This window comes from Podarcis tiliguerta (assembly GCF_965153285.1).
Source record: "Podarcis tiliguerta genome assembly, chromosome: 6".
Classification (NCBI taxonomy): domain Eukaryota; kingdom Metazoa; phylum Chordata; class Lepidosauria; order Squamata; family Lacertidae; genus Podarcis; species Podarcis tiliguerta.
The window spans coordinates 36610872-36636589 of record NC_139539.1 but is presented as its reverse complement, the minus strand read 5'-3'; the positions used below and the strand labels follow the sequence as shown (position 1 = coordinate 36636589).

General features: G+C 43.8%; 1 protein-coding gene across 3 annotated transcripts in view; it reads left to right on the top strand.

Annotated features, from left to right (window-relative positions):
* LOC310679278 (uncharacterized protein C6orf132) overlaps positions 1-25654 on the top strand; it is a 42300-nt gene extending 16646 nt beyond the window's left edge. For all 3 annotated transcript variants that reach the window (XM_083444259.1, XM_083444260.1, XM_083444258.1), the window contains exons 2-5: positions 1058-1173; positions 15787-15862; positions 19442-22478; positions 23612-25654. In XM_083444259.1, coding sequence (XP_083300385.1) covers positions 19609-22478; positions 23612-23717 — 2976 coding nt within the window. In that variant the 5' untranslated portion in view covers positions 1058-1173; positions 15787-15862; positions 19442-19608 and the 3' untranslated portion in view covers positions 23718-25654. The remainder of the gene's footprint in view (positions 1-1057; positions 1174-15786; positions 15863-19441; positions 22479-23611) is intronic.
* Positions 25655-25718: the final 64 nt, after the last annotated feature.

The following is a 25718-nucleotide window of genomic DNA, read 5'->3' as shown; positions in this document are numbered from 1 at the left end:
GGCTGAGGCTGATGGGAGTTGCAGTCCTACAGCATCCAGAGGTCCACAGGTCCCTGCACTAAGTGACCTTCAGGAAGCCACTACTTCTCATCCTAACCTCCCTCACAAGAGTTGTTTAATGAGTTAACTTAAGCTGCTTGAAGGAAAAGCTAAATGCTAACAGGATACCTGAGAACAGCAACAACATATGAAAACAGCACCATTTATGAATGATAGAAGTCATACATGCATATTTAGAGATTGTGGCTACCTTCAGTAATATACATGGGTGGACTGCCAATAGTATGCAACCATTAGTCACAATTTATACCAGTGCAAGCCATTCATAGGTGACTGTTGAATTTGAACCATTATATATTTTAGGAATGTAGCTGAGAATATGCTTTTTAAAGTGTTTTTTTAAAGATGACATTTTTAAAATGTCATATTTTTTTGGATAGCACTTTTATTATCTTGCTGTATGTATTCTTGCTGGCATGGATATGCCAGCAACACATTTGCAAGCACATGTCATCTATCTATTCTATGGAGAGCTCAGTTGATGGCAGCTCTAGGTTTACATTTAGTAGCAAACTCCTATTTGCTTCTGTATAGTGTGTCAAATGGCCCTTAGGTCTTCTACAAAAACTTATGAAGAGACCCTCAGCTCCAAGGGATTCTATAAATCTCAGGTGCTTCTGAATTGTTGGTGCCCTGATGTACCTGTTATTCTAACAGTCAGTTCATCTGAGATACTTGATTTCCATGCAAGCAAACCCTGAACATCCTTGGGCACTCTGTCAAACATAACAAGCAGGATCCGTTTGCAGGGGACAAACAAAAGTGGCTCCAATATGGAGCAATACAGAAGAAATTACAGGCTTGACCAACTTAAATTGTCGTCTTGATAGCTATCTGATCCAAGATACCCATTTAAGCAGTGACTCATGGATTTTTACATAAACTCATGGAGTTCTGCCCATTACCCTCAAGGTGATGGGGTTCGCGGCCACGCCTTCAAAACAATGTGCGGTTTGTTTGCCTTTTGTTGCTAACTTGCTTCTCTTTCTTGTTTCAGGTGAAGTGGACGGCATTTATTATGGGGATAATCGCTTTGCTTCAGTGACAGATTCTGGAACAGCAACACTTAAGCCACGTCCAAGAGTCCGACCTTTGTTGACTTTCTTACCTCTTGTGAGTATTTGCTATGTGTAGCAGGTTGGTTTGGCTTTAGTTTGTATGGTATATATGGAACGCAGTTGCCATTTTGCTTCTATAAAATGAGACGCAATGTAAGACAGAGGCGGGCAGAAGGTAGATTGGGATCCATTGCTAGTTTGGGGGTGACTTGCAGTAGATCTTCTGATGGGGCACTTTGAGTGGTACCCCGTGCCCCTGAGGTTTGGTCAGCAGGCCCACACTAAAATAGAGAAGGGACAACCATATACAATACCTTGAGCTCCTTAGCTGTGTGGTAAACATTTTTGAGTAGGATGCAGTCAACAAGCTTACTAGGTGCTTACAAGTACACTGTGGAAAAGTTACCACTTATTAAATGATTGCTGTGTCTACTTATGCTCACCAGCACACTGATCCAGTAAAAGCTGTTACTTAATGTTCTTCTTCAGATGGTAGGACATGGGCTTAAAAGGCTATCATGAGTGGAGAAATTTAAGCCACTGCAAACTACGTAGTATCCATACTTTCCCAACTTATCTCGCAAAAGAGAGAGAGAGAGAAAACACAAATGAAAAGTAGAACTGATGGAGAACTTCCTGGTGATGATGCCTAAGGCAGAAAAGGCTTAGATGAGGTATAGGGAACATTCTCAGCATACATTCAACTGGTTCTCAACTTGGTTGACTGGATCTGCACCTTTCATGCAAATGCAATGGAAATCATTTTGGGCCTTGTGCTTTGTATGCGTGTTGAAGTTTTCCCTGTTGGTTGTGTCACAGCCTGGTAATCTTGACTTCAGTGGCGCCTCAAATTAATCAAATGAATGACTAATAGACGTGGGGTGGGGGGAGAAGGAAAAGGCATAGAAGAAGGAGGAAGTGTGAGCAGGGATACTAATTTTGTAGCTGAAATGGCAAAATGAACATGAAAACTGTAGCCCTGTTCAGGTTTTCTTAAGCTGGACCTGTGGAGACGGTCCCACCACCTCCTTCAACTTTGACCTTCTTGCATTGAGTGGGAAGGTCTGAAGGAGGATTATATGTATGTTCTGCTGAACACCATTACAATCCTCCACGACTCCATGAATACAATTTAAGAACTGTAGTCATCCCTCAATTTGAGTAATGATCATGCAGTGCATATGCTGGATGTTTCCTAAGGAGTAAGAGTGCTACTCTCTGATGTTTACTTTTATCCAAGTGTGGCATGGAGAAACTTTATGGACTATACGAATTCTATGATTCTTCTCCAGTGCAAAAAGTAAATTCAGAACTTGGCACTGGGTGCGTAATTTGGTGTGCTTTCCCTTTTGAAACCCCCCCCCCAATTTTTTTCTTAATTTTCATAATTTATACAGGTCTTGACATTATAGTTCCTTTATGCTGAATTCTATATTTTTTTAATATGCAAACTGCACAGCCTATGTGATTAATTGGCTGTTCCACTTCATTTGCTCTTTTTAACAATACTTTTGGGAACACAATCCCAGGGGTTCCTTGGTTTGTATTGTACTCATTTAATTTGTGTTGGGCACCAGCAGTAGATTTGCTGCTTCTGGAACCATGACAACAAGAAGAAGCTGGAAATAGCATATCTTATTTCAGAGACAAATATTTAAGATAAATCAAGCAGAAATGCTGTGTGGTACTAAGTTTGCTATAGTTAAGTTGGCTGTTGGAGGGAGCAGACCAACAAATACGGTCATTTTCCTAGTGAAATTTTAGTCTCATTTCCCTCTTTAGCTAACCAACCAGACAGACGTGGGTATCAGATAGGGTTAGTTAGTGCTGGAGACCATTTAATTGTTGAGTGACTTATCCCTCTGAGACCCATTAATTCCACTTGTCTTCAAAGACCACATTAATACCACACTTTAAAGCACTATGATACTGTTTTAAATATTCATGGCTTCACCCAAAGAATTCTAGGAGCTGTAGTTTAAGGGTGCTGAGAGTTGTTAAGGTAAAGGTACCCCTGCCCGTACGGGCCAGTCTTGACAGACTCTAGGGTTGTGCGCCCATCTCACTCAAAGAGGCCGAGGGCCAGCGCTGTCTGAAGACACTTCCGGGTCACGTGGCCAGCGTGACATCGCTGCTCTGGCGAGCCAGAGCCGCACACGGAAACGCCGTTTACCTTCCCGCTAGTAAGCGGTCCCTATTTATCTACTTGCACCTGAGAGTGCTTTCGAACTGCTAGGTTGGCAGGCGCTGGGACCGAACAACGGGAGCGCACCCCGCCGCGGGGATTCGAACCGCCGACCTCTTGATCAGCAAGCCCTAGGCGCTGAGGCTTTAACCCACAGCGCCACCCGCGTCCCGAGTTGTTAGGAGGCCCCTATTCTCCTCCCAGAGCTACAATTTCCAGAGCTCCCTAGGAGGAGTGAAATCACTCTGTGAACTGTAGCTCTGTGAGAGGTGTAGGGTCTAAGAACTCTCAGCACCTTTAAGAAACCACAGCTTCCAGAATTCTTCGGGGGAAACCCTAACTAATTAATGTGGTATCACAGTGCTTTAAATGCATGGTGAGAATGTGGCCTAAGATGAGATCCATTAATTCCGCTTGCCCCTCTAAGATGAGACCCATTAACTGTTGACATTCTAAAAGCTCAGAGACAGCAAGAGAGTTTCCAGCTGCTGCAAAGCCTCCTGCCCTTTTGCTCAAGCAGTCCCTTCTCCCACCCTTCTCTTCAGTTCTGCTGACTACAGCAAGTACAAGAGAAGAGGCTGGGAAAGCACCACTTCTGCATATTATCCTGATAACACCAGGTTTTAAAACTGGTAGGCAAATAGCATGTTTATGATAAGAAAGTCTGTGCCTGTGTGGCTTTGCAGTTATAGACAGAAGGCCAAAATGGATCAGATAATTTTGTGTGTACGTGTGTGTATCAGATTTATCAACTGTTTGCCAGCCAGAAGCTGTCGATAAAATAAAATGGGGTAAAGGACCAATGATTCAGACTCAAAAAACAAGATTAAATGCAAAAATACAGGCTCCAAGGTTGAGCAAATCTTGGAAATAGTTTTATTTTAGTACTACAGTATTTCTAAGATTTGCTCAATTAATATTCCATAAATGACTAGGTAATGGAAAACCAGCATAAACTCCTTGGCGAAACACCAAGATACTAGCTGCCTGTATAATTTCTTATAGAGAAGATTACCGTGATTTTGGAAAAGTTCATGTCTGGGGGGAAATGTATCATGAGTTAAAATGGGGTGGCTTCATATGCTGTTTTCATTATTTTCTGCTCTTTGCAGTGCTTGTCTGCATGCAGAGAGGCACACATACTAAGCAGAATTCCACACCTGTTTTTCATTATGTGATTTGCCAGTGTCATCTTCAGCTGTGCTCTGCTAAAAACAAACCTGATATCCTGCATCACATATGTGCCACTTGAAGTAGTGGGAACAGCATTTCTCTGGAATTGTTATCCAGAATTGCTCTTAATCCAGTTCAACGGCAATCTCTACCAAGGGCTGGTGGATCCCAGATGCATGTCCATCACTTGATGACTGCAGCATGTGTGAAAGGCCTGACAAAGACCAAACACCCCCAACTGGACACCCATAATGCTTTTCCATGGAGTCAGTTTGCACATCCAGCTGCAAGTCAACAAGTGGTGTGTTTCATGATATGAAGACAGGATGCCTTGAATGTTCACTTCCAGTTCCTAATGTCTACCAGACAGACATGTGTTCAGCTGGATTCTGTTCCTTCTTGTGTTTCTTTAACTGAATTGTCCATTGAATAACTGCAATACCAAGAAGTGGTGCTGACTAAAGAAAGGGCATGGGAGGGCATTATTAGAAGTCAGTGATGTTGAACAGATGGCTCCAAAGGCATCATTAAGGGGGAGGGAATATCATGGCTCAGGTGTCATTTAGGAAATAAATGAATGAACTCTGAGGATGCCTTACATAATGCTGCTGAATGAAATGGCAATTATTCTACATACATTTTGGGGTGAATTCATGCATGCATTTCACTTGGGAACCTCCCACTTGTTTACACTGTTGTGGAGAGAAACCACAACTATTTCCCTTACAAGCATTGTCATGAAATAGATCCATGTTTGCTACATTAGAACTTACACTTTGACTACAGACACATGAGACTAAAGTGATAAAGAAACTACGAGACTTATTTTTTTGGTAGAAGACCACTGGATTTTGAATCACATAGATTTGACTAATTGTTTTGATTTTGGGGGGCAGTCCCTGAGCTCTAAACTGCATCAACACAATTCCTTTCCCGCTTCCTGCAGTCTTTAGCTAGTTGGGTGGGAAGCTTCAGAGTCACACATCAATGCAAATGGGAGGATGACATGAACCATTTGTTCTTTCTGGGCTTCCTGTGGAACCCTGAAAAGGTGGTATGCATTTTCCCCCAACAGTGAAATCTGCAGGCAAGTGCATATAACAAATCTTCATTTTAAAAAAGGGGGAAAAAAACAGCCTGAGGATGATCCAGTTTTGCCTACAGGAGTGGCAGAGGGAAGGAGTGCTTAGCTCCTACCATGCTGTCCATTTTTCTACCCAAAAGCTCCCTGCCCAACTATACTGCTCCCCACTAGCTGGGAGGGATCTATGTTTTGATAAAGGTAGGAAAGCAAATGGGGGATTTTGAACAGGAAGATGAGTGGTAAGAAGCAGCTAAGCTTGCTGTTACTTTACTCAAATGGTTTCCCCAGGCTGCTTTCCACTTTCAAAATAAAAATGCTGGGGCTTCATTATGTATATTTTAATATAGTGTTGTTGTTTGCCCCTGAAGCTCAATTTATCTCACTCTGGGAAAGATGTGAGCTGTGAATGTTTCTGACCTATTCACCCTGGTGTGGAACAAAATAGCAGCCTCCTCCCATTGGGCCCAGAGATATGGGAGTGATGAGAAACACTCCAGCAGCTCCCGTGCTGCTGAGGTAACATAAAATTATCCTAGTGTGGTTGCTTGAAGGCAAAGAGGACATCATCCTCAATTAACTAGGAAGCTTATTTGTAATGTGCACGCCCAGCGTAATTTGAAAACACTTTTCCACCACCGTTGCCAGAAGACAAGGTGGCCAACCAAGTGTTTCGGTGAGGTGGACAAGTGTGGCAGGCATGAGACTATTCATCCTGGGCAGCAGAAAAAACTAAGACTGGCTTTGCTCAGGAGGAATGACAATGCCTCCCTTTCTCCATATGCCAAACCCTGCATTTTTATCTTGTGGGATAGGTTAGGGTGAAAGAGGGTGACTATCCCAGGGGAACTGTAGTGTAATTCTATGAATGTTTACTCAAAAGTCACTGTGTTCAGTCACTGGTAAGTGTGTTTAGGATTGCAGCTGTAGTAAATAAGCTACACAAATAAATAATAAGCCCTGTGCCCCACTGCTTTCCCTTAGAAAACTCGCTCTTTAGCAATAAATCGGACCAAATGGCAATCCACAGAAAACCTGATTTGTTCCAATTTTGTGGTAAAGAGTGGGTTTCCGTGAGGAAAAGTGACAGTGGAAGTATGGATAAGCTGTAAGCAGATGGTGCTGTCAGGCAGTGCCACCGCCTGGGTTGGCTGTAAGTAAGAAGGCCTGCAAGTGAGCACTGGCTGAGAGCAAACTGAGGTTGGTGGAGCAGTGCCCCATTCACTCTAATGGACCAGTTCGCATTGGTTTCAGGCAGATGCTATTCTTGTGAGCGTGTATCTCGAACACCACAAAGATTAAAATAGTGGCGAAAGGAAGGGAAAATCCCACAGAGACATATTTGATGCATCTGTCCTCAGACTCACCCTTCCAGAAGATGCTTTTCTTTACAAAGAATGGCCACGTAGCTTCATTTCATGCATTTTTATGTAATGTGCAGTTAGGCTCTTCAGCATTGGGTTAAAGGGATAAATGAGCCTAAAAAATGAAGTACGTGAGCCCAAGCCCATGTCTTCAGCCATGTATAAATCTGAAGCTTTCAAAGCTCCAAGCCCTTCCTTTAGACATTGAGAGCTGTGCAATTCTGTCTCAGAAAGGAATGAGGGTTTGTCCAGCTGCCATGGATGTAGGTATGAGTCAATATTTGAACTGGCTTAAGAACTGTGTACACCCAGCATTGGATGGAAGCCCATCCATATTCCTTTGCTTTGAAAATAACCCCCTGTAAAACTAAAACTTCCTTGCCGCGCCCTGTATTGAACTTGGCATGTGTCTCGCGTCTGCCAAGTCTCTCACCTGTCTCACACATGCAGAGTGAAGCATCCAGGAAGCTTTTTTTCGTATTTTTGTGAGAAATGAATTGTGTTCTAAGCAATGTTTGCCGGAGCATGTCTTGGCCAGCCTCCGTAGCTGCAGATTTGCACAGGGCCAGTCTGCTTCTCTTGGGTCCCCTTGTGCGTATCAGTTTGACTCATCTGTGCTCTGCCATCTCCTGTGCCTGTCCCATCCCCCACAGTGCCAACCTCTGCTCTGTAAATCAGGTTAGGTGAAACCTGCTGACACATTGATTATTATTTAAATCTGCTCTTTTTTTTTTTTTAGAAGCAACAGCAACATCCTGCTAGTCGTTTGAAAATTTACTTGGGGCTTTTCACTGTCACTTTTGTGCCCTTTTAATATTGTTTTTAATAAAGCTTGAAAATGGGACTGTTTTTATAATTTCATTTTAAACTTTTTTGCCTTTGAGCCTTTCTGTTGAAGAATACCCTAGGTATAAATAAGTAACAAAATTAAGAACAACCCCTTGTCCCACTTTCTGCATATCCAGAGTTTCTCCTTCTACCACTTTGCTCCAATTGAAGGAGGAAGAGTATATGTAAGAGGAAGCAATGATATAAAAACTAGATTGGAACTTGCCAGATTCTTTTTCCAAAAAGAAATAATATTTTATTTATTTTAAATATTTTACTTACAATTAAGTAAAATAAGATGGGAAGAATGATGCAGCAATAAGCCTAAGCCATAAAACGTTTAGAAACATTAAAAACAATGGAGCTAAAACCATAAAAACTTAACTAAAAGCTGGAGGGTTTGATTAATGCTGCCATCTTGTTTCTCCTCCCAGTTACTTGCAATAAGAATCTGGAAGCAGCGGGCCTCATGGGTCTGCCTAGTTCAGTATTGCCTTCCATGACTAGCAGTTCTTCTCTGTTTCAGGGAGGGAACATTCCCAGCTCTAGCTGAGTGAGGTTTTCTGCACGCAGGGCATGTGTTCTACCACCCCTGATACTTTGGCTCTTCCCCTTTAGCGTAGTGATGGCCAAACATTAGAAGCAACCATAAAGATGGGTTTCAATGGCACCAGTGAAACTATGTGTGATCCAAGAATTGTGGCCTAACATCCTTGAGTGCATGCCTTGGGTTGTATGCCACAGTCACATGGAACAGCAAGGTGTCTTTAGGCCCATCTTGACACTTACGTTTGTGGGCCACGTGTTGGTTTTGTTGATTTCTGTCTCATTTTCCTTTACAAAATGGCCCAAAGCAGCTGTGAATATTGCCTCTGAAACTTCATTCAGCAGTGAACGTTACACTCTCTCAATAATAGTAAAACAAGACATCCAGTTCAAAAGACATCCCAAAGACACAGTGGAATAAATATGTATCACTGCCCACCCAAATGGCAGATGGAGATAGAGCCAGGCAGGCAACATTTGGACAAGGGGAAGATTCAGCTGCCTTGGTCCATGACAGAATGGGCCCTGCCACTTTTACACAGCCACCATACTTCCACAGAAAGAGGGGATGCAGAGAATGCCTCTGATGGTACATATGTGACAATGAGGGCCTTGTCTTATCCCGGTCCAAGGTGTATTCTACTCCCGCACATCCATCACGTAGCTTTTCAGTATTGCTATTAGACTTGCCCCACAGCGGATGGTTGATGCATTGAATTGCTCATGATTTACATTCTCCAAGCTTGAAAAGCTGGTTTTAAGTCGCCCTGTGTTGTGAAAGTGACCCTTGATGAGTCAGATAAATGTAAGGGTAAGGTTGCTCCTGCTACTACTGCTGACTCTTTATTCCACAGCACTCTCTAAAATATGAAGGTGACAAAGGGCTTACAAGACATATCCATGAGGAAATGACCAAATGATGAAGGAGGTGTATTTCTCAGTGGTCCCTAGAGAGCAGCTCAGTGCCAGGGATCATACTTTTCAGTTGAATTACCTAAAACCCAATTATTATTTTTTAAGCGTTTGATGGTGATCACTTGCTCTGTTGTTGCTGGGTCTTTCTTTCTTCCTTCCTTCCTTCCTTCCTTCCTTCCTTCCTTCCTTCCTTCCTTTGGCACTTCCAGACTGTTGGGATTGAGTTTCATCATGGAAGAAAGGTAGACTAAATTAATAAAACAAATAAAAGCACTCAGTATGCGGTGAACAGCCTTCCTTGGCACAGCCCACAATGTTTTAATGGAACCAAGTTTAACTGTTCCCATTGCTGGGGGGGGGGGCATCAAACAAATCTCAACCTTGGCCTGGAATAATGCTTGTTAAATATTAACAGAATCTCTTAAGGTTAGCTCGAGAATTCAAAGTATTTGTGTGTTCAAATGTGTGTGTGTGTGTGCAACACTTGGAATTGTGAAATCAAGGGTCATATTTCACTGTACAATCAATAACCTTTTGTATGGGACTGCAGGTTATTTTTCAGCAAACGTTTATTTATTGTACTGTTGCAGACTTGTGGTTTGTATCATAACTTTCCTGTACTTTGGAGTGAAAAGAAGCTTAATTCCTGAGTAGCCAGAGTTTCTTTCTTTTTAAAGAAAAATCCAAGGAATTTTTCAGAGCTATGGTGGTTTAGATTAAAGTGACACCCATGGTTTACAATAACAGTATTAGTTCTTGCAACATCTTAAAGACTAACAAATATATTGAAGCATAAACATTCATGGGCCGGAGGCTACTTCGTCAGGTGCATGTTGGTCTCTATAATGTTGGATAGAGACAATGTGATGTTCTAGAATAAAAGTTAACCCTTTGAAATAATGCACATGCGACATCTGTGTTTAATCCAAACAGCTTTGTCATGTTTCTAGTCCCCATGGTTGCTGAAATTAGAATTGTGGTAGAATTATACACATGCAAAGCAACAATTCCCAAATACAGGCATAATTTTACAGCATAAAAAGGAATCCAGATAGAAGGTCCTAGTGTAATAATAGATAACAAAGGAGTAGAGACTAAAGCATGGATGCCAGCGGATTTTTTTTCAGTTCAACACTATAAACAATCAGTCATAACTAGCACCACAGCATGTCTACTATTTCTGGTAGATCTGGTGACTGAACAGCGTTGAGACCTGGGTAGACCTGGCCTCTGAGAAACATGTATTTCAGGTCTATCATCTACCTTGTTTCTCAACAGTTAGACATGCTATCCATCCATGAGTCTACCTGACATCCAGATGATGCCTTTCCGTTCACAGCTGAAACTCAGTTCTTTTCCTCCTCCACTTCAGCCCTTCCAGCCCTTAATTAATTGTCCAGTTAATACAATCAACTGCACTACATTACCCTTAAAAAAAAAAAAAACCACACCAGAATTTAAAATAATAATAATACTGGATTACACTTCAGGGCTTTTACACACTGCCCTTCTCTCTTTGAGCAGAATGAGTATAACAACACTGGGTTACTTTGCAAGGCTGGCACAATAATCCACATTCTCTCTGACACAGCTCCACCTTCTGTAATATGGGTAAAATAATCATGGATTTTGAGGTGGTTTGCCCATCATTGTAAGCCAGAGTTATGCTGGCATGTTATGCTGGCTCCTGCAAAGGAGCTCACACTCACCTAGCTCCTCACCAGGCTAAAAAGTACACGAGAGCAGCAGCTATGTCAGGAACTGGCTTAGTGGGCCATCTGAACTCAGGATCATCATCAAGGTTTCTCTTCTTTAACAACAGCAACCTGCAACCATAAGACAGATTCGTGTGTTTGTGCTTGGTCATGGTTTGGCTAAGCCTTGTATGTATCTGTATCTTTTTTCCATTTCATTTGGCATGAAATAAGACTTAGATTAGAAATATTGTGCCTTTCCTGCTACCTTCTGCTTTGGAACGGAACCACAACCTTCCAGTCACAGCTTCTTTTATCATTTTCAGTGCATTATTATTATTAAAATCTATACCTCACCCTTTTCCTCTAAGGAGCTCAAAGTGGCAACATGGTTCTCCTTCTCCCCATTTTATCCTCACAACAGCCCTGTAATGTAGGACTTGAACTCTTGTCACCCAGGCCCTAGTGGTTTACGCTAACCACTATACCACATTGATTCTCTTCAATGAGGAAGCACTTCAACCCATAAGGTGTCAACTAGAGCAAAGGGCTGGCTGATGCTTTACTTCTTAATTTCAGTAGTGCCACACTCACCACACTGAACGTGTGTGTGTGTGTGTGTGTGTGTGTGTATTAGCACTGCAGCAGCCAGCATAATAGAGATAATCAGCAACCCCATATCTGAAGAAGTATGCATGCACACGAAAGCTCATACCAATAACAAACTTAGTTGGCTTCTAAAGTGCTACTGGAAGGAATTTTTTTATTTTGTTTCAACTACGGCAGACCAACACGGCTACCTACCTGTAACTAGCATCCCCATGTTGGTGTAAGATGTTCCGATTTGGTGTGTCTGACACTTGCAAACAACTTTACATGAGAATTGACTGACTGAAGCTGGAAGTGTAGTGTTGGTTTTGGGGCGAGAATGGAAGAGGATCAAAGCATCATTGGGCACTTGTTTGAGAGGCACACCTTATACAATCGACTCTGCTAACAGCTCCAGACTCTTCCCAACTTTGAAGCCAGAGGCATTTCAGAGCTGCAGGATTTCCTTAAAATAGGGAAGTAATGCTTCTCAAGCCCGCTAGTCACTGCAAGCTGAACCCAATCCTGCTATTCGTGTTCCTCTGTCCCTAAAAATGTATAGCATGGGCCTAAGCAGGTTAGACATGCGGGTGAGACAGGTTTGGAGGTGTGTGCCAAGTCAATCAACTTTAGGCTTAATAATAGTTTCAGGTACATGAATACAGAAATGGTAGGTAGCCTTAAAATATAATGACAGAGGGCTGGCTTTGGTCTGTGACAGGCAAATGGGGAATGAGGGCAAAAGCTGAAATTGGTTTGAAAGATTTGTAAGAAGAGATGATTTCAGGATAGGGTGGTTCCACAGCAGAGAGCAGGGCAATGGGAATGAGGAATCATGTGCACATTTTCATAACACCTAAGACATTGAAATTACTAACTTTTTAAAATGATAAAACAAACAAACAAACATTTTCGAGTTTTATTTACAAAACCAGTAAAGTTTAAAAATATGCACATTTTCATAGCATGCAATTAACACTGCGAAATTGAGACTACCAGATTAGATTTAAAAACAAAACTTGCCACAATTTATTACTGGCAAATGTTTTCATTCTGCTTCCACATTATTTGCAGGGCTGCATAGGTTAGAAGGAAAGCTTTCCTCGGTTCAAGGTCTTTGGCCACACAGCTATTTCATTGGTTAGTAGGTTGTGACTACTGCAAGTCAGGATACCACGACGTTTGTTCTGGTCTTCATCAACTGGTATAGCTCATTGCTTTACCAAAAAAGAAAGAGAGGGAGGGAGGTTGTCACAATTTATCTGCTCTTTGACGTTCTGGTTTGAGTTGTGTAGGGTGGTGTGTCTTTGGTTGCAGTCTCCTTGAATGATAAAAACTGCTGAGTGAAAAGCACAGATTTTTGGATTAATAATTATCAAAGGGTGTATGCATAGCAGAGCAGTTAAAAACCCTTGAAATGAAGCAGAGCATTTTAATGCCGCCAGTAAGAATTCCCATTTCCTCATTATTTGTAAGAACACCCAGTGTTAAAAGAATGCGTGAGATGATGTAGAGTAACAGCATTTTAGAGAAAAGCATCATAAGAGCACTTCTTGTTTTCCTTGAAACAGGTGCATTGCACTTAAGATGACCAAAAAAGAGCCAGGACAGAACAGTACAAAGATTTGCATAGTGTTTACATGTTAATTCATAGGTGCACATTTAGAAATAATTACTATAATTTAAATTCAAATAAAATACACCTCATCATAGAGACATGGTGACCCATGTTCTTGCTGGGGCTTCTGTCTGGGTGCTAAATGTCATCATCAAGACCTCTGCTGCTCTCTCTTCTTAGAGTTCTCTGTCTTTCAACAGGACTTTGCTTCATTTCTGATATGATGTTCTTAGCTGTGCCTATGTAGTAAAATGAAGACTCTTGCCTTGATCAACACATGTTTGCAAACACTGTGGAGTATGTTGCCCCATGACTAGTAGTGGGGCAACTATAATACAGGGGTAGGGAACCCATGTCAGGGAAGTGGGTGGCACTGTCATTTAAACCATAGAGCCTCTTGGGCTTGCCAGTCAGAAGGTTGGTGGTTTGAATCCCCGTGACGGGGTGAACTCGCATTGCTCGGTCCCAGCTCCTGCCAACCTAGCAGTTCAAAAGCACGTCAAAAATTGCAAGCAGATAAATAGGTACCACTCCGGCAGGAAGGTAAACGGCGTTTCTGTGCGCTGCTCTGGTTTCAGCGTTCCATTGCGCCAGAAGCAGCTTAGTCATGCTGGCCACATGATCCGGAAAAACTGTCTGCGGACAAAGGCCAGCTCCCTTGGCCAATAAAGCGAGATGAGTGCCGCAACCGCAGAGTCGTCTGCGACTGGACTTAACTGTCAGGGGTCCTTTACCTTTACCTTTACCTTTAGGAAACCCATGGTCCTCTAGATGTTGTCATACTGCAGCCCCCATCAAGATGTTGTCATACTGCAGCCCCCATCATCAGTGATTGTTGGCCATTCTGGCTGTGGGTGATGGGAGTGGGAATCCAACAACATCTGCAGGGTCCCAATTCCATATGTGAATTAAACTGCTGAAGGAATGGTGTTGATGCAGGTTCATTGTACTTGGGTGGGGCAGAAACTCAGTGCTACAAAATAAGTCACCGTCCCCAAAAGAAGGAAGCATGACTTCAACTCCCAACACTGACCTCCCTGTAATTTAGATGCATTAGTGTAGGCTCAGAGAGTAGCAGAAGCATTAAATGCCTTTTTTTGTGGAATGATGGCAATAGTGAATCACCAGTGAAGAGGCGAGTTGAGTCTAATTCCATGGGGCTGGATTCCAGCAGAATCCCTTGTTCAGTATTCTGGGCTGCTAAGACGGCTTTCAGGGAAAGAGCAGAGGAAGGTGGGTGTCCAGTATAGCCCAATATTATCTTGACATTTTCACAAGCATTGCAGACAATCTAGGTGATCAGGCTTAGCATCCCAAGCCAAGCCACATCTGCTGTGCAGGAAGGTTCGCCTGACACCTTCATTATATGCCTTTAGGCTCCAGGCAATAATGTTCCACTTTGGTTGGTTGACATTCAATGCCCTTTTAAAATGTGTTGGGATAGGGGTTATTGGGTTGTTTTTGTTTTTATTTTAATTATATATTTTGTGTTTTTATCCTGTGAACTGCCCTGAGACCTGTGGGTATAGGGCAGTAATTTATTATTATTATTAATCATAGTCATAAAAAGCAGAGAGGAAAGCCCAGGCAACTGCAAACTCTGCTTTGAGCTTTGCAAGGGAGCAGCCTGCAAAGAGGGAACATGGCCAGGGGGGGTTGCATTATCATGAAAACCATTTTGTAAAAGGTCCCCTTTTGACTTGTGAACAGAGCACATCTGGGAACCAACTTAGCATATTTCAGATCAGTACATGAATCTGTTCATTTTGGACCAGTGCTGGAGAACCTGTGGGCCAGATCAGGCTCCAACCAAGGGTCAGCAAACTTTTCCATCAGGGGGCTGGTCCACTGTCCCTCAGACCTTGTGGGGGGCTGGACTATATTTGGGGGGGGGGGATGAACAAATTCCTATGCCCCACAAATAACCCAGAGATGCATTTTAAATAAAAGCACACATTCTACTCATGTAAAGACATGCTGATTCCCGGACTGTCCGCGAGCCAGATTTAGAAGGCAATTGGGCTGGATCCGGCCCCCAGGCCTTAGTTTGCCTAGCCATGCCTTATAGCACACCAGTCTCAGACCTGAATTTCTTTTTTCTCTGATGGGAAACTTGAAAAGACTTTCTCAGATTAGAGCAGGGGAATTCAAAAGGGTTTGCTCCCAGCTGGGAAACTGGGAGACACATTGCTTCCTGTACCCATGTGCTGTATGTATGTAGCTGGGCTGAGCGTGTGAGCCATATGTATGTCTGCATGAGCATATGTGTACTGTGTGCCATGAGAGGGATTCAGCCCTCTGAGGGATGTCTATCCTGCAATGTGGTCCTTCAGCTGAGAAAGTTTAGCCACCCCTCCTTCAGGTCTTTTTCTTCAGAATTTTGCCATGTTGCTTAATGCTTAGCAATAAACCAATAAGCAATTTACAAATATTTGCAGTGCAAAATCAATAAATAACAAATGCCAAAAAAATAACGAATTGCCAAAAGCCAGAGAACCATACATCAATGGAATTGATTCTTGTAATGCCAGGAGATGATAGACATAGATAGATAGAATCTGGTTTGCTTTGAAACTGAAGCCTGTTGTTTACCATGTGCTTAAATCTCTGAATGTTTCTGCCTTCCACCACCTGTTGTTTATGGTCTTTGAAGTCTGTTTTCCCAACGTTTTTCAGAATGCTCAAGAGCCTCATGGAGTGGCTGTGCCAACGCCATCAGTACCAGAAGGCTTTGAGGAAAAACCAGCTCTAGGTAAGATGACAGTTGTTAAGATGACAGTTGTTAAATCAACAACTCCTGCTTTGCACATGTACACCATTCAATTCAGCTTGTCCCAGACCTTTGTACTGATGATCTTTTGACATCACTATTGACTTCCTTGCAACGGCAGCACAATGACACACACTGTGGTACCGCACAGTCATAGGGACATAGAAGCTGGAGTCAGGTGATTGGTCCACCTACCTCAGTTTTCCCAGTAGTGATGTATGGAAGTGAGAGCTGGACCATAAAGAAGGCTGATCGCCGAAGAATTGATGCTTTTGAATGATGGTGCTGGAGGAGACTCTTGAGAGTCCCATGGACTGCAAGAAGATCAAACGTATCCATTCTTAAGGAAATCAGCCCTGAGTGCTCACTGGAAGGACAGATCGTGAAGCTGAGGCTCCAATACTTTGGCCACCTCATGAGAAGAGAAGACTCCCTGGAAAAGAGCCTGATGTTGGGAAAGATGGAGGGCACAAGGAGAAGGGGACGACAGAGGATGAGATGGTTGGACAGTGTTCTCGAAGCTACAAACATGAGTTTGACCAAGCTGCGGGAGGCAGTGGAAGACAGGAGTGCCTGGCGTGTTCTGGTCCATGGGGTTACGAAGAGTCGGACACGACTAAACAACTAAATAACAAACAACCTCAGTGTTATTGTCAACAAAGACTTGCAGTGACTTTGCAGGATTTCAAGCAGGGTTCTCTCTCAGCCCTACCTGGAGATGCTGGGGATTGAACCTGCAAAGCAAATGAGATACCAAAGCAATCATGAGCATTTTAATGTGGCATCCTGTTATTTTTTTATAGCAGGACATTTTTAATGATCAATTAAAAACAAACCAGAAAGCACTTTATATTTATTTTAAAATATTCACCATTAGTTCAGTAGTTTCTGTTAGAACATGTTCCAGCTTGAGAACATGTCTGAGAACTTCTAGAAATCTATGCTGAACCTAAATCCGACTCAAAGTAGACTCACTGAAAGCAATGGACTTAAGTTACTCATGATGACTAACTTTCGCCCATTTGTTTCCATAGGCCTACCTGGAGTATCACTTGGTTGGATATCACCCAAAATATTTAGTGTTGCTAACAGGAAGACAGCTTGGCACCGAGTTAAGGGCAGCTATCATAAAGCTGAATCAACCTCTTCAAGAGCACGTTCAGCTAGTTTCTGCAGTCAGGCAGCAATGGCAATTATCAGACATATTTAAAAATATAAAGTTACTTCCCTGTTAATAAGTCAGTCTTGTTTGCTACAGCCGCATATTCACTAGGAAACGGGAAAGTATTCGGCCTGCTTGTTTTGATATCAGCCCAGGAAAAGGCTGCCAGTCTTGCAGGCTCCAGTATCTGTTCCTGCATTGGGAGGAACATTTCCTGGACACCAGCTGCGTGGAGTGCTGAATGTAGTTTCACAGAGCAGCTATTAGAAAAAAACCATTAGATTCCCATCGAGATTGCTTTGCTAGTTGTTCTAGAAAATCCAAATGTAGATGTTACAGTGGTAGATGAACGTTTCTGTTGGGTGGGTCACCGCCCAGCTTACACGAGTGGTATGTTGGGGGCTGTTTAAACTAGAGCATCGACAGATAGGTGCCAGAAAAGGAGCTAACCCCTCACCTGTGCCAGTCACCCTAAAATTAAAGCAGTGATGTTTCAAATCGGAAGGTGATCCAGCACCGGCAGCAAAAGAGCTGGGAAGAAGCAGTTTCAGGAGAAAACTGGCCATTCAAATGACTCCTGTGTTTCCATAACGTGTGGTTTTGCTCTGTAGCTCTAAACTAGATGTGACTTGCTCAGTGCATATTTGCATTTACTGTGCAGGTTTTTAAAACTGCAGATAGCACTAGCTGGGGAAGGGTACTCCAAATCAAACAGCATATTCAAGTGGAAGGATCTTCCTCAAAACTGGGGAAGCAGGGGAGGATAGATTTCAACTCCCTCTCCTCACCTTTTGCAGTCCCAATAATCAGCTCCCACCCCCTACAGCTGATCGTGTTTTCATTTGTAAAAACCTGCTCAATTAGATGTAAATGTCCATTTAATGAACTACATCTTGTTTGGCCCTTACTCTGCCTCAGCAAAAGAAACAAGGCAGTTATCTAATCATCTGGGAGGTTGCATAGCTCAGTTGGTTACAGTGTGGCGCTGATAACACCATGGCTGCAGGTTTAATCCTCATATGGGGCAGCTGCATATTTCTGCATTGCAAGGGGTTGGGCTAGATGATCCTCAGGGTCCCCTTCCAACTCTATGATTCTATGATTTTTTTATCCAGATGATTGAGCTCCCTCCAATTACCTGCATAGACCTCCTTCGCATGCACAGGAGATTCTGAACCACATGTGAGCACACATGGTTCTCTGGAATGAGACAAGAACTGCTGTGTGGTTGCCATGTTACTGATAAAGTTTCCTTTTTGCATCTCCAATTTGTATCAGTTTCAGAATCTGAAAGAGTATCAGAAAGAAAACTGATAAAAGCTATTTAGTTAGAAAAAACTGTCAGAGACCAAAGCAGTCTTCTCAGTTTCATGGAATTCCAAAACTTATCCAGTGCCCTCCATCAGCACAAGCATTATCACTTGCATAACAGAACTCAGCCCCCTCTCCTCTCCCTGCACACACCCTGCATCAGGGGTGCCAACGTGAATAAAATATTGTGGGGGCCCCACCCCACATAATCAATCACATGGCATAGTGTACACACACCACTTGAATGGGAATGCCTATCAACTTTGTGGGAGCTTGGCCCCCTCAAATATTTTATTGTGAAGGCCAAAGCCCCCAGGGCCCCTAGGAGTTGGCTCCTATACCCTGCACCTTCCCCAAATTTGCTCCAAAGGGTTGGGGGAACCCCTCCCCCCCCAAGGGGTGGGGGAAGGGAGATCCAGTACGCAATTGCCAATCCTTGTGCTGACAGAATGAACGCTCACTCCTCCGATTGTGGGTACCCTTTGCAGGACCGCATGCAGCACCCCCAAGCCATGTGAGACTTGCCAGCTGGTTGTGCTGGCCCACCCCCCTGATGTTGCAGTTGTTGGGGGTTCCCACCAAACTCCGGTTCAAATAATCCAATCAGCAGCTTTGGTGGAGGTGGGGCCAGCCGAGCAGACCGCGAGTGAGCAGACTTCACTCCGGTCCACTCGAGGTGAATAAAAGGGGGGCGGACAGAATGTGATAGTTAGAATGGAAGGATGGATGGAAACCAAAAGTAGAAACTATTATGAATGGACTTGAATGATTTTATGTCTGTTTCTTCACTTTTCAGTGAAAGGGGGCCATGTTTAGGGAAGCTTTTAATGTTTAATAGGTTATTGTATTTTAGTGTTTTATTGGAAGCTGCCCAGAGTGGCTGGGGAAACCCAGCCAGATGGGTGGGGTATAAATAATAAATTATTATTATTATAATTATAATTATAATTATTATTATTATTATTAATCCCCACCTACCCACCTTATGAGTCTCTCAGCATTGCCTTAAAGAAAATGTTTGCCTGCCTTAATGTTGACTAAAATGAGAGGCCACCTTAACACCACTGTCTGTGTTGTTTTCTCCCCAGGACTAGCTTCTCAGATCAATGGCAATTACAGAAAGTACAATTCGGTTCTTGATCTGAGGCCCAAGGCATTTGAAGAGAACTACTTGGATGATGAATACATTCCACCACCACCACCTGTTCCCCCTCCTCCACCACCAGCACCAACGGTTGACGTACCGCCACCTCCGATGGAAGTTCCACCTCCACCTCCCATGGAAGTTCCACCTCCACCTCCCATGGAAGCTCCACCTCCACCTTCTGTGGAACCCCCACCCCCACCTCCACCAATGGTGCCTCCACCCCCGCCACCTCTTCCAGGAATGCCAGCGCCATCTCCTTCATCCCTGGCTCCACCTTCATTCTCATATTCCAATTTGTCTTCCCCCAGTACTCCATCCCCACCAGACTTCATTCCTCCTACTCCACCGCCTCTGGCTTTTAGGGATGGCAAAGCCCCTCGTATGCCTCCCATTTCACCAGCACTTCACACCCCACCTTTCTCCAATGGTGTGTCCAAATGGAAATCTGAGACTGTTCTGAACCTGAGGCAGCCCGAAACCATTTCCCCCAATTCGAACCTTGCTTCTCCAAGCACTCCCACCCATAAGGTGTCACTATTGCCACAATCCAGCCCAGAGCCTCACCTTACCTTTCCGAGGTCATTAAAAGTACCTCCCCCGACTCCCGTGAGAACGTCCTCTATATCCTCGGCAGAAAAAGAATCCAGTCCAAGAGATGAGCAGCTCCCCAAGTTGACTCCTCATAGCCGACCTGCCCTGCCATCTAACTTTACTGTACGAAGTGCAGCCACGGTTCACCCAGAGGGAGAAGTCGCAGGGAAAGCCACAGTGGAAAAGCCTTCCATGTTAACCACAGAGGCTGGAAGTTCAAAACGGACATCAGATTCTAATGGCTCCTCTGCCTCCCTGCTGAAGCAAGAGGCACCACCAGGCAAAGAAACAGATTCTTCAGACTGGGCGTCCTCTGATGATGAAGACTGGAAGGAACGCAGCAACCTGGACAAGCTAAAGAATGAATTGTCTGCCCTGCTGTCCTCTTCGTGCAGAAAGGAAGACAGGCCACTAGACAGAACTGTATCTCCCAAGACTAAAGCCAATGTTACCAATAGCAACCAAGTTGTTCTAGATGAACCAAAACAAGCTAGGCCTGCCGTGACAAGCCCAAAATCACCAGCAGTTACGGAAAGCGAAAGGAAAGGAATCAGGCCTGCTAATACACCTTCCATGGGCAAAGCATCCCCCAGTGATGCTGCCTCAACACTAGACAACAAATCCACCCCTGTGCAAGCAAACAGTGTTTTGAAATTCAAAGATGAACTGGAAGCCTTGTTGTCACCAACCAAGGACGGGGGGCCACCTTTGGCTTTTGCAAACCTAAGACATACTCCAGAACCAAAGAAGCAAGTTACTCTTCAGTTTGGTGGCAGCCAGACCAATAGTGGCGAGCCCGGGCTTCCAAAACCCACAGCAAGTCCGAATACACCAACGACGGAAGTGACAGAGAAAGAGCCTAAGATTTCTAGCACCTCTGCTGGCTACTCGGCACCTGACAACACTTGTAAACCCCCAGCCTCTCCTCTGAAACCAAAGAATGAACTCTTGGTTCCATCTGCACCTTCACCAGCCTCTTCTGGCACGGCCTCACCTCTACTAAATGCATCTCCTAACACGGATTTCTCTCTTTTCCAATATAAGATGCATAGGACGAGGTTTGGTTCCATTGACAGCCTGGCTTCTGGGAGTTCTTCCCAAACGACAGAAGACGGAACCACCAGCACAAATAATAATGAAAACCAAAGAGACTCAGCTGAGCGCAGGCCCTCAGAGACATCCACATCCTCTTGGAAGACAGAGAAAATGAATAGTGAAGTTTTGGTTCACCCTGTTACAGGAGAAAAAGTAGAGAGGGGATCCCCAATGGCTCTCCTCTTAGCTGCACAACAGAGGGCCCAAAGAGGTAGATCTTCTGCCTCTGCCTCCCGACAGAACAGCTATTTGTCAGAGAGGCCCCAGTTCAAGTTATCAGAGAAGTTGCACAGCAACAGCCAGTCAGAGGCTGGGTCACCCACTATTTACTACAGTGACTCCAAGCCCAACTCTGTCACGATTGTACCAAAGTCTCCTCAAAAGGAATCACTTGCAGCCTCCGAAAACAAGCAGCGTAATGGAGCAGGTATACCTGACAGCAGCACCTTGGGCTTGTCAGAGGGGCAGAGGGATCAGAAGCCTCAGACATTTTCCAGTGCCTCAGAACAATGTGGGAATGCGCAGAAGGTCAAGGAGATGAATGTCTCCCAGAATCTTCCCTCATCAAACAGGCATGGGACTTCCATGTTAGTTCAAGGCCTCCTAAGTCACAGCAGGCAGGAAGCTCCCTTGCACTCTCTCACAGCACCCCAAAACCATGCCAAAGACAACAACGATGAGGTGGAAGAGGGTTTTGATTATGAGATCATTCCCCCTCCACCCGAGTTCAGCAACGATGCCCAAGTGGTCCCAGACGATTCTTCAAAAAGGGAGGAGAACCATAAAGCCCTCAATATCCCAGATGGCAACCAGGCCTCAAATAAGCAACTTAATTCCAACCCTTCAAGCTATAACTACAGTAACAGTTATTCCCTGACATCCAAATCAATTCTGGAAAACAGCATGAGGCCCAGTGGATACAGTCACCATTACCCAGGTGGGAGCTACTCCTCTAGCTACCTCAGTTCTTATGACAATAGCCGTCCTCTGATCAAGAAGCGCCTTTATGTGACAGAGACGGATAGGTCATATAGCCGGCCCACCATGTCTTCTCGCAGCATGAGCACACCCACCTCCTCCTACGGCCACAGTACAATGTCATACAACTCTCAGGCTGCGGAAGGGATGCGCAGGGCCAACTCCACTCACAGGAATGGTCCAAACAGCGCACAAGGGCGAAGGGTGTCCCTGGAATTACCTGGGAAGATGGTGACTTACAGTAATGCTGCCAGTGAAGCCATGTATAAAGGCCAGAATGGAGAGTACACTACCAACACAGCAGCTGCTGGCAGGTATGTTCCACTTGCCATAAATGCAGGAATTGTGATGTGATCTGGGAGCTTCAAGGAAAGTGTTGCTGACAAGGTGTAGGCATGCAGGCGACAACTATAAAATCCTCCAGTATGCACTGTCTAGGGTGGGGGTGGGGAAACCTTTTTCAAGCCAGGGGTTTCATTCGCTTGCGGTGGGCAACCTTCCAGGGACCACCTGCCAGTAGTGGGTGGGGGCAAGGGATATGACTCCTGTGTTTGTACAGTTGGCTCCACTCCAGCCATGCAAAACTTAGAAGTGCTTATGTATGGCTGTCTGGACCCGAGGCTCTCCTCCCCTGACCTAGTAGATCCAGTCCTTTCCCCCTTTCTAGAGAAGAGTAGAAAATCCCTGACGGGCCATTTTTTATCACAACATTCTTCTCAGTACCCCACATATTTTGCTGCAATTCTCATTACTCAATAAACACACAAAACGTAACCGGCTGTACTTTTGAATAAATAAGGTATACTATCCATTGTTTCAAATTGTAGATTTCAACAGAAGCCTCAAAAAGTTCAATGAAAAAAGCAGAAGACCCAGTGGATCAGTTCATTCTATATTCCGTTCATGCATCAGGTCCATACATGTATAAGTGTCTATTCCACCTGCCAGTTCCTAGAGTCCAATAATCCACATGAAGGGTTGTTACAGTTCCACTGAATCCTTTCACAGAGTCTAAAACAAGGACTTCTGGTATATTAGCCTTGTTTCTCCAGCTGACTCATGCAGAAGTGCAGCACCACTGCAAGCGCCTGCTCAACCTCTTTCCCGAGCTTGGCAGTGGCAGCACTGGAGGGGGGAAACAGGACATTCTGGGATGTCCCAGGAAAATCAGAACTCTTGAAGGGTATGTAGTCACAATACCAGATTTAGGTGAAGAGCAAGAAAAACTGCACATGAGAAGCACTTTTCCTCTTAAAATCAGCATGTCTGTTTGGCAAGGTTATTGACTGCATAGAAAACATTCAAAACGCGTTGAGCTGGGGCTGAGCAAAAATCTTTTTCTTACTTTCCCACCCCATATTGCTTCTCAGGACTTTGTATTATATTGTATGATTAATTATTTCCGTTCATGTGGTGACATTTTTGTTTTTCTCCCTTCCCTCCTCAGAGCCTCTCATGGAAATCAACAATATAGTGGAACTGCAAATACATTTACCGTCAGGCCTGGAGCACGACAACCCATTTCTTATTCGTACCAAGGAGGTCTTCGATAAGGCATGTACGAGGAAGCTGTATCGCCTTGCACCAGCTTTGGCCAAGTTATAGGCCTCATCCTCTCTGCTTTGTTCTGGCTCTTCCTTTGATAGCTGTAAAATGAGGCACAAGAGCCTGTCCTAGACTGAAAGTAGTCCAAGCATCCACTTGTAAATAGACTGTTTGTAAGTTATTGGGGACCAGGTAAGAATGAGTTCTAAGGGCTTCTGTGCAAAATGGATAAGGGGGCAAATTATGCCACATAGTCACTCAGCAACCTTTGCTTAAAGCATTTAAGTAATTACATAGACTTCCTAGTGTCTAGTGCCAACTTGGCCTGTAGAAGATTAGACTAGCAGTTTATGGAAGAAATTTTCAGCACCATCTTCCTTCTTGAAGTGCATCTGACACTTCGAAGCAGCAAAGAAAGGATGGATGCCTTCATCCTAGCGGGAGGCAAGGAACAGAAGAGGAATCTAGCTGCAGAAAAGGAGAGCGGGAGGAGAGGTTAAGAGGGGGAGTTGAATGGCAGTGGCCCCAATAGCTATGTGGAGCCAAGAATTGAAATTTGAAGAGCCTAGTGGTTGGAAGAAGATGGTATAGTAGTAGGGAAGGGGAAGAAGGTTTAGAGGGATAAAGCAGAAGAAAGTAAGTAGATGAGAGGGACTAGGATTACTTACTTTTTCTGGTAGCTGTGGCTTTAACACAGGGATGGAGAACCTGCGGTCCTCCTGGTCATGTCGGACTTCAGTTTCCATCATCTCTTACCATTGTGGCTGAAGCTGATGGGAGTTAGAAGTCAACAACCTCTGGAAGGCCCTGCTTTAATAACTCCACAAAAAGAGAAAATTAAGCTGCTAGGATTTTAATTATTTTTTTCCATCACTGAATCTCCATGTCAGGAAAAGCCAAACTTACTGGATTTCCATTTGTCATGCAAGTACAAAAGACCCAGGAACCTTGAGAGAAGTCTGCTAGCCTAGGAGGCATTGTCAGACCCAGGTGTTATTGAATCCATTGGAAATAATTGAGATTGCACCTTCTTCAGACAATTCTACAGGTCAACTTTTAGACTAGGAAGTTTAGCGTTTTGTATGACTCACCTCTAGAGACAAGAATGAGACTTCACAGCATTCACTAATACCCATACAATACAAATACAGAATATTAAGAGTATTACTGTCACTTTAAAATGCAACTTGTTAATTGAATTTTGGGGAGAGGTTTTAATTAAGAAACTGCACCAGGATAAAATGAGTCGAAAAGCCATATTTGCCAGGATGCAGTCTGGAGATCTTGTTTGTCTCCTTAAAAGAACACAGTCACTATGACCCCTGACCTGTGCCTCCATTGGTCCTTTCACCTTTTTCCTTGCCTACTATGGTGGAAAACTAATCACAGTAAGCAACCGGATATGGGCAGAAGGACAGAATGGGAGGCATAAAGGCTGTATCTTTCTTCTGCTGTCCTATAAACTTTTTAAGGAGATTGGACCCATCTCCTTTGCAGTCTGAACATCTTACATACAAAGTGACAAAGATGTCAAAGGGGGCACCAAACAGTTTGGTTTTAAGGTGTGTGTGTTTTAACATTATGGGGCATTAAAAACTTTAGGTGCTGGCACCTATAAAAATTAAAGCCAAGTTATATATTGATGTATATCAAAGAAGCAATGCAGGTTTAAAGTTCGGCTCTGTAAATGTGAGCCTTGCAGCCTGATCCTTTGAGTAAGTTTTATTGAGTCAATGAGATTTACTTCCAAAAAGCTAAGTATGGGATTGCATTAACCCACCTTGGCTTGTTTGCCCATTTATGAGAGCTGTTCATTCTATGTGTTGAATTTGTTGGTCTGGTCTCTGTTTAATGGCTGGCAAGTGTCATGTTTTTGTCAGTGATTACATGATAAACCTGGATAGCTTATTCCTAAATTAGTCCCATGTTGACACATGCAGCAGCAGCAACTTTCAAGACTGCAAAAAACCAAAAACACCCACCTCGCAAAAAAAATTCTGTGGATTTTG